Source organism: Podarcis muralis, chromosome 8 (assembly GCF_964188315.1).
Source record: "Podarcis muralis chromosome 8, rPodMur119.hap1.1, whole genome shotgun sequence".
In the NCBI taxonomy this organism is placed as follows: domain Eukaryota; kingdom Metazoa; phylum Chordata; class Lepidosauria; order Squamata; family Lacertidae; genus Podarcis; species Podarcis muralis.
In genome coordinates, this window is record NC_135662.1 from 90,296,606 (window position 1) to 90,305,293 (window position 8,688).

At 46.8% G+C, this 8,688-nt stretch overlaps 1 protein-coding gene across 1 annotated transcript; it reads right to left on the minus strand.

Moving 5' to 3' along the window:
* Nucleotides 1–799: 799 nt before the first annotated feature.
* On the minus strand, nucleotides 800–8,324 carry CST3 (cystatin C). The gene is made up of 3 exons (XM_028738387.2): nucleotides 8,022–8,324; nucleotides 4,459–4,572; nucleotides 800–1,184 (listed from the first exon to the last, which is right to left on the minus strand). The coding sequence occupies exons 1-3, from the start codon at nucleotides 8,244–8,246 to the stop codon at nucleotides 1,107–1,109; spliced, it is 417 nt and encodes a 138-aa protein (XP_028594220.2). The 5' UTR covers nucleotides 8,247–8,324; the 3' UTR covers nucleotides 800–1,106.
* Nucleotides 8,325–8,688: the final 364 nt, after the last annotated feature.

Consider the following 8,688-nt stretch of genomic DNA (forward strand, 5'->3'; position numbering starts at 1 on the left):
GGACCCACAAAATCCGCATTTCCCCCAATTGTTTTCTCCCATGGCAGCTCATATCCAAATGGGGTTGTATTCAAATATCACATGGCATTCACCTGCCCTGCCAGCTCCACAATGACTTTGGCTTGTGCAAAGGGGCTCCCCCCACTGTCCCCCTGCACCCCTCAACTGGCTCTTTGGGGGTCAAGACAACCTCTCTTAACAGTGCACAGGGGAAGGGAATATTTCTGTTTGGAAAGCTGCAATGTTTGCACAGATGAAATATGCTTGCAGACCCAGATTTTCTGTCCACACCCTTGAAATGCTATTTCCTGCTATGCCCACCATGGTGCTGGTCTCCTTTTCAGATTTCCAGAGGACAGAAAAACTCCAGATTTATTTATTTATTTTGGGTGGTGGTGGGGAGATAAAGTGTCGGGCAGTAGTAGCTGAAGGAAAACCTCAACTGGATGAGGGGGAATTAATGAAGGTGCAAGAGGTTTGCGATCCACTTGAAGCTGAGGTGTGTGTATAGTCCCTAAGACTCTAGAACTCAGTGGGCTTTACTTTAATGGAAACATGCTTAGCATGGCCCTGTGCATTATTTCATTCTGGCATCCCAAGAACCAACCTGGCAAAACTACTGGGTCTGCAATTCCTAAGGCTGAAAACTCTAATCTCCAAAGGCATCACAATCCAGTCAGGTGGTCTTGAATAGGGCTGATCAACTGGTGGCGAGAGTAGGGCCTGAACAGATGCTCAGAAAATATGACAAAAGCTATGATTTGTGGTTTTTTCCACTGTTAGTAATCACATGAGCCAGTACTGAATAATGGTACTTTATTCTTAGCAATGAATATCTATGGGACACAAATTTTTTCAAAACCTCAGTCTCTGACAAGGTATGTTTTTATTTTTCATACTAATCCAGCATGAAAACATTGATTACAAACCTAATGATAAATCACAAAGAATAAGTTTAAAGGGAAACTACATGATTAGCTTGCATCCTGTAAGTATATGTCAGAATTTCAGAGTTAGTAACATTTGCTTGAGAATACATCTGGATTATTGCTCTTCTTGAATCTGGAGAAGACCACCAGAACAGCTATGATGAAGCAAACAGGCGTTTAGGTGCAATTGTTTCTCTTCAGGCTGATGTGGTTTGTCCAAGGAACAGAATACACCTGAAAGTTGCAAGTCACATGCTACAAGCAGGGAATGAGAGAGAGAAAACCCATTAATATGACTAATATGAACTGCATCCATAGTAAACCAGAACATTATTAATTAAAAGTTAATGTCCTTATGTTGGACATGGCCCAGCTAAAGTGAAGCGCTTCTGTTTGTGTGCTGAGCAGTAAATTTTTACTGGGTTTAATGAGACTAACCTCCAAGTAAGGGTGTGCAGGATTGCACCTGTAGTCCCTTAAAGGGAATTAAATGTTAACTTGGTCTGTGTTGTGCTCCTTGTTTTACAGCAGCCTAAGAAGCCTAATGGCGTAGATTGCATGGGCACAAAACACTGGAAAACATTGACTGTAATAAAGGGAGATTTCATAGGGAACCTTTTCCAGTGCATTGCATCCTGTGTCAGCACAGACGTTATACATGTGCCATCTTTAGTCCCTCTGTGAAACATGACTTCATGTCTCTCTGTTTAGCAGAGGGACATGCATGCTTCTGTGTTTTCAATCATTAGGGATACAACAAATCCCTTGTTGTGCACCAAGAGAGACCCCCTCCCCACCCCAAACACCAACAACATTCACTGAGCTCTTTCCATACATGCAGGTCCACAACAGGATAGATCTGCTACTGACAGCAATGCTGCTTCAACACTCATTTATCCACAGTTCTACAACGAGTTTTGAGACAATATGTGTTGTAATGCGAGTCTGCTTCACTCTCAACATGTTATGCAGTACACAAGCATAGTAAATGTACAGTAAATGTACATAGTAAATCACAGTAAATGCAAACATGTGAGCATAAACTGACCCTTTTGGCCGAGGGGTAAGCACAGGTGGACAATACAAACAATAAAAATGCTCAGCGTTACAACAAGCAAGGTAAGTGAAGAGAAGGCCTGCGCTTCTTGAGGGATAATCACAGGACCCAAATGGACAGAGCCACTCTCATGGTCTCCTCATCAAAAGGGACAACCTCATGCCATGTTGCCATAAGTTTGAATGGCTATCATTTTCTCCTAGAGGGAAGAGTCAATGGGAAGCACAGAATGGCGCCTGGGGGGGGGTAGGGGTCAGATACAATTTGTCTCTCTTCAGCTGTCCCCCAGACCATGTAGCCCAATGACTCGCCCCACGTCACTTAATGGGTCCTTGTCTCTATAGGATCAGCCCCTTATTGGCACCCCCAGTTTCTTGGGCATTCTGGAATGGAGATAACTTATAGCCAGATGACCCCCTGAGGTTTCCCACCAGAGAAGAGCACCTGACTGAAGATTTTTCTTTCCCACAACCTTGATCCCAAGTACATTTTCCCAGTCAGAAGAAATGCCAATCATTCCTCCATCTGAGGAAAAGTAGAAAGGCTCCTGTGGCAGCCCTGGGAATGAAGCCTGCAGCTGCATCACCCCATCCTAAGCTCCCTTGCTTGTCATGCCAGAGTGTGACAGAGACTGAAAACTGCCTTTCAGGGAGACTTCCGTTCAGCTCATGGAGATCCCGTTGCTCTACCCCAATGGGAGAATTAAGCACACAATACAGTCCTGACATTAATGGGGCCAAAGCGCTGAACTTCAGCTGAATCAGGCTACATATACTTGTACTAGGTTTGGTACCATTTTAAGCTTTACTCCATGAAAAATGTTAAAATGTGCAATACTACACAATTATGTGACAGCCCAAAGCTGCTGACTGTTATTACAAGAAAGTAAGTGTATTTACTTGGAAGGAAATCCCCCCTGAAATCATGGAGGAGATAAGAATAGCTAGCTAACTGGAATAAGACAAGTGCTTCTTTTCACATTTTTTGGGGGGGTGAGAACTTGTATAACGAAGTTTAGATAGTTGCACAGACAGGCACTGCTGATGCTGCAAAACTACTGAAAAGGGAACTTGAACTAGTTAAGCACAGAAGGCTTTTTGTGCTGTGCTCAGCTAGAAGTCTTCCAAGTCACCAAGCAACTGTTTTGAGTTCTTTGACTAGGCAACAGCACCCCCAAACAGAAAACACAAGGGCTTCTTTGTGTGTTGAACAGAGGCTGCTGGAAAACCCAGGCGTTTTACTCTTTTTGGCTCCTGAGTCATTTGTTGGTGGTTGCTAAAGATTTTCTTTTTTTTTTTGCTTTTCTTTGTAATCAGCCGATTTTGGCAATTCCTTGTGCTCTAGTTGCTATAATGAATGGATGCAAGATGTTTCTTGTGGTGTGAGGACACAAGAAAACCATTCCTCTACTCCACAGACCCCCCCTGCACCAAACCAGAGAAAGCAGGCTGCACTTCAGTCCTCATATTTAGGGGAATCCTCTGCACATTTATGGAGGAAGTAAGTAAATGGGTTGCACCGAGGTTCACATATGCAGAGTGAATATGCACAGGACTGGGCTACAAGGACCAGACTCTGAAGTGGTGGAGAAGAGAAACCCACCTTCAAATCTTTACTTAGCCAAGAAGGCTTATGGGAAGCCTTAGGCAACTCCTTAACTCTCAAGGCCAAACTAAGTGTGTCTTTGCATCCATTGTGCAGATGTTTCAAACTGGAGTGAGGCTAATCATTAATGGGATTAGAGCCTTTCTCCCCCATCCAGCTGCCATCCTGATAAAATGCTTTCCAAAGCCAATATTTGCTTTGTAGAAAAATACCTCCATTGCTGCTTCAGAAGAATATTCTTAGTATCTGTCTGCTCTGATGGCATTATCAACCCCACCCCACTTACATTGTTTTTAAAAAAGCAGCACACAAAATGCAAAGACACATTTAAGATCATGTCTCAACTGGCCCTCACAGGGCTACTGGGGATAAAACAGGCTAATCTCTTTATCAGCCCCACAGATATTCTTTGGAGCTCTTGCACAGCTCCAGTTCATTATAGGGTGGCTTCAGCAAGAGAATTTCCTGGTACATTATTCATGCCCATAACTTAGAACTGAACATCTAAGGAAAACATGATCAGAACTGATCCCCAAAACAACATAATCCAGAGTAGAACTAGGAGAAAGAAGGCAACGTTTTACATGTTTACTGAGTTTTACAGGGTAAAGGTAGACCCTGTAAAAACAGTCAAGCAGACTGTTTAGAGAGAAAATGTATTTCCCCCAAAAAACTAGGTTCCTCAGATTTAGTTCCCACCACAAGGATATCCCCAAGCACTGGCTTTCTTTCCTTCTTCTTTTTAAGCAACCATTCACTTCCAAGTTCAAAATAGCGCTGCACAAGTACCTTCATAATGAGGGACATTTTTACTGCCAATTATTATATTTAGCACTGTAAAGCAATGTCCTTGTTTCTGCTACATACCTTTGCCAGCTCTGGTGCTTCATGGAATGCACAGTTCTCAACATCGGCTACTGACTTCGGACAAGTTGTTCGCCCAACTTTAACATCGAAAAAATAAAGGACTCCAGAGACAATCTGTAAGATGTGGGAAATGGCTCCTTTACTAGAGAGAATATTCAATATATTGCACGAGACCCGATGCCTTTTCTAATCACAAAAGACAGACTGGAATTCATCTGTGAACAGTGTCCAAGGCTGCCGCCCTGGAAAACAGTGAGAGGGACACAGGAGCCGCCTGTGCTAAGCCTTTCCTTTTAGAGAGAAGCTATAAATCTGCCTGCGTCATAGACATTTGGGTTATTTCTTTATGTCAAAGAGCTGACAACTGGCATTACTATAACATCAAGGAACAAGAAGAGAGCCGGTGTTGACATCAGAAGGTCCAAATCCAGGCCTTTATGGAGCTGCATGGCTTCAGGCTCACCCCTGCTTTGCAAGGGGAAAAGATAGGAGGTTATAGTGACCCCCCACCCCTACACACAGACCATATCCAACAGAGGCACCAATAGCAGACCCTTAACCTTAAGGCGACACATCTCCATGACGGGAGGGCAAAGCATGCTGAATGCATCCCTTAACGTTAATAGCCTTTGGTTAACGCAAGTCACTGTCATAAGATGTGATGACAGCTATTGGCATAGACAGCTTTAAGAAAAACAGGACAAATTTTGGAGGGATTGGTCTGCATTAAGACTACCCGGGAGAAAATTTTACTCTATAAACTACATAAAAAGTCAAGCTTCTTAGAGATTTGGAGTGCATTTGGGGATCGATTTAATGTCTTTTTAATGCCCTACACAAGGATGGGAGAACTGAGCCAACTCAATAGTTCAATCATTAGGTTTCTTGTTGATTCTGGAGTTCACATGATTCTGCACATTTTATGCTGAAAGTAGCAAGAAAAGCCAGGTTCTGGTGTGCTGTCTGCAAGGAATGGCACCCCTTGAATCTGAGGGAAATTGCAGTCAAACATACGGTAACTATGCATGGGTTCTAGTTAGTGCATGAAGGAGTTAAGACCGCAGGGTTAAGATTCATAGACTCAGCTAGGTCATACTCTCTTACCTCCATGAGTAAGTGACGCTTCTTCTTCTACCTTCTCTCTCTCCCTCCAAGACATGTAACCCACCAGGGAGGATGTGGCTAAGGTTGCTCCCAAGATTGGAGCATGTGTCTGGAAGTATATTCTGATTTTCCTACCCAAGAGTATTCTGCCTATGTTCTTCTTGCAGCTGCATGGAACAATGAAGGTATCAGACCTTTGAAGTCTGACCTTGTAAGTAAAGCATTTTAAACTTGCTTAGCTTTATGTGGTCTGTTCCTTGCAACAGGAGTAGAAAGAGGGGAGAATTGTAAAAGGGATAAGAAGGGTCTAACAACCTATATTCTAGCCCTGCATTTTGAATCTAGGCACCCAACTGATTATTTTGTTGTTCACCCACACATGTGGGTCCACAGGGATTCAAATTTTTAATTCCCCCACAGAATCATGCCAGCCTAGGTAGCTATACTGCATGTTTGCATAGCTGACTTGAACCCTAGAAAATCAGGATACCACCACTTGTTTCAAGATGCAAACAAATTAGAGAAAGCTACTTCCTTAAATTTCAGGAAATGTTTGCATCTTTTAGTTAAAAAGAGAAGAGGAAGTCAAGCTTGGGGGAAGAGAAACTGCTGGCTGAGCCCTAAAGATTATAGTACTGACCAGCCAGACACGAATAGCAATAGGAAATGTAAAGAGGCCTGGCTCTGCAGGATACTGATGTCTCAGGCCAACATCTTCCTTTTATTTTGACAGTGCTGTCATTTGTCATGGCAACCAACTAGCTGTCAATCAAACTGCATCAAAGGACACAGCTGTGAGGAAGTGGCAGAACTTGCACTGAATGCCAGTTGCTGGGAATTGCCAGTGAGGAGATGCTCTTTCCCCCTGGCCCTGCTTGGGGGCTTCTCTTTGGGGCATCTGGTCGGCCACTGTGAGAACAGGATGCTGGACTAGATGGGCCATGGGCCTGATCCAGCAGCAGGCTCTTCTTAGGTTCTTAACTCAGTACAGCTCTGGTTAACAGAATGCATCTGGACACACGTTACACGTCTGCTACCAGTGTAAAGATGGAAGAAAGACCAATTCATGTGACCTTTTGCAGCACCAATTTGCTGAAATTTTCAAGGGCACTTGGGACAGCCCAGATTCCTGCTGAATTACACCCAAAAACTGTAAGCAGCATATCTGAATTAAGCAATATTGGAGGAAAGGAATCAGGGAAGCGCTCTTTGTCCTGTGGGATAAATATCAGCCTCACATAGCCAAAGGCTTAGTGCTAGGGAGTGCATGAAGGGATTCAGACCTAGAGTAGGCAGTCCTGCCAAGCCCCCTCACCTTGGGAGGAAGGGTTACCAAAGCCTTTATTTATTATCCTTCAGCATATGAATCCAACCCAAAAGGACATCAGGGCTGAAACTAAGTTAAACTGCCTGCCTTTTTTCTGCTGCACTGAAAAGCACATAAAACTGAACTTTGAAGAGTTTGAAAACAAAACATTTTTAACTTACTAAATGTGTGGGCTTTTTCTGTGCCAAGGGGGAAGTAAGGGGAGGTCTAACCGCCAATATTTCCATGCTTTATTTTGCTTCATGTTTTTTGATTGTAAAAGTCTGCTGGGGCTTGCTCAGCAAGAATATAGTTGCCCCCAAACCTGGATCTAGGCAACTAGGAAATTTGACCTTTATTCTTTTAAATCAATTACACACAAACATTAAAAACCAACATGTCCTAGTTAGGTCAAGGCTGTTCCAGTCACCAACAAGCAGCCATAGTCTTGGCTGCTGACTATGTAAGCAGGAGAGACTGACCTCCCCCCTGGAATCCTGCAGTGGGGCGGGGGGGGGGCGGGAGTCAGGCTGGAGCTGAGCCCCACGGCCTGGAAGAAGCCAGCTGCTCTGCTCACAGGTCAGGCTGCCAACTGCTCGCCTTGGTCCTGCACTTGTGCCTTTAATGGCAGCCTGGAGCGCACAAGTTGAGTCCCATGTGCACTTGTAAACATTCAGAATATTTATGTGCAGCGAGCTGCGGCTAAAAACACAGGAGCGAAAGGAGGGGAGGCGGGAGAGAGGAGAGAGGAGCCCTGCCGCCGCCTGGCAGGCCGCCTGCTTCCGTCTCAGCTCGACCTCTTAAGGGGCAGGCGGCGGCGATTCTTCCTGGGGGCTCCTGGTCCTAGGAAAACAGAAAACTCTCCTCCCTGGGCAAAGAAGCCAAGGCCTTGCCTTGAGAGCGGGGACCCGTCCTTCGCCGCCTGACCAGGGAAGATCAGACAGCCAAAAAGATACTGCGCGTGAAAGAAAAGACATTCGGGTTCCCATCTGCCGTCAAGGCTGCCAAGTCCCGCGCCGGAGAAAGCAGCTCCGCGCAACGGGCTGCTTCTCGGGGGAGTCTCCCGCCCCCCCCCCCGGACTTGGGCTGGACTGCAGCCGGCCCCGCTCCGGGCTCATCCAGTCCGACCCGCCCGCCTGCCCAGCACACTCACTTGCTTCCTGACCCGGACCACCTCGGCCACGCGGCTGGCGTACTTGTCGTTGCTGGCCCGGTTGTACTCGTTCATGGCGAACTGCAGCGCCCGCCGCGCGCCCTCCTCCTCCACCGACGCCTCCTGCACGCCCCCCAGCAGGGGCGGCCGCTGCTGGCCCCCCGTGCCCGGCGCGGCGCAGAGCAGGAGGGCGCTGCACGCCACCAGCCACCGCCACCAAGCCATCGCTCGCTCCTCGCTCGCTCGCTGCTCTCCTCCGCACGTCCGAAGCTGGGCGACGCTGCTGCGCGGAAACTGGCGCCTCGGGGGCGCGCGCGGCGCTTTTCCTGGTCCCGCCGCCCCGCCCCTCGAGCGGAAAGCCAAGCCTGGGAGGCGCCGCTGCTCTCCTGCTTCGGGCAGCCTCGCGCCCCGGTGGAAAGTTACGCAGACCTGGCAAGCCTCCCCGCAGCCCTCACAGATGATGACCCGACGGGGGGCTGCCCTTGCGCTTCCTTTGCTCGCAGCCTTTCTTCCCTGCCTTTGCTAGGGCTCCCCATTTGCCTCTTCAAGGCCTGGGGAGGAATCCAGCCTTCTTGATAGTTAAAGAATTCATTCCCCCAGGAGGCCGGGATGGCCACCAAGCTAATGCTTGTCACGCATCTGTCTTGTTGTAAATAAAAAACATGCC

Excerpts from the sequence above, each read along its gene's own strand:
- CST3 (XM_028738387.2), bottom strand. The coding sequence starts at position 8,246 with ATGGCTTGGTGGCGGTGGCTGGTGGCGTGCAGCGCCCTCCTGCTCTGC. Across the intron at positions 4,573-8,021 it reads TGGTCCGGGTCAGGAAGCAA|ATTGTCTCTGGAGTCCTTTA; the intron begins GTGAGTGTGCTG and ends CACATCTTACAG. Across the intron at positions 1,185-4,458 it reads AAGCACCAGAGCTGGCAAAG|CATGTGACTTGCAACTTTCA; the intron begins GTATGTAGCAGA and ends CCCTGCTTGTAG.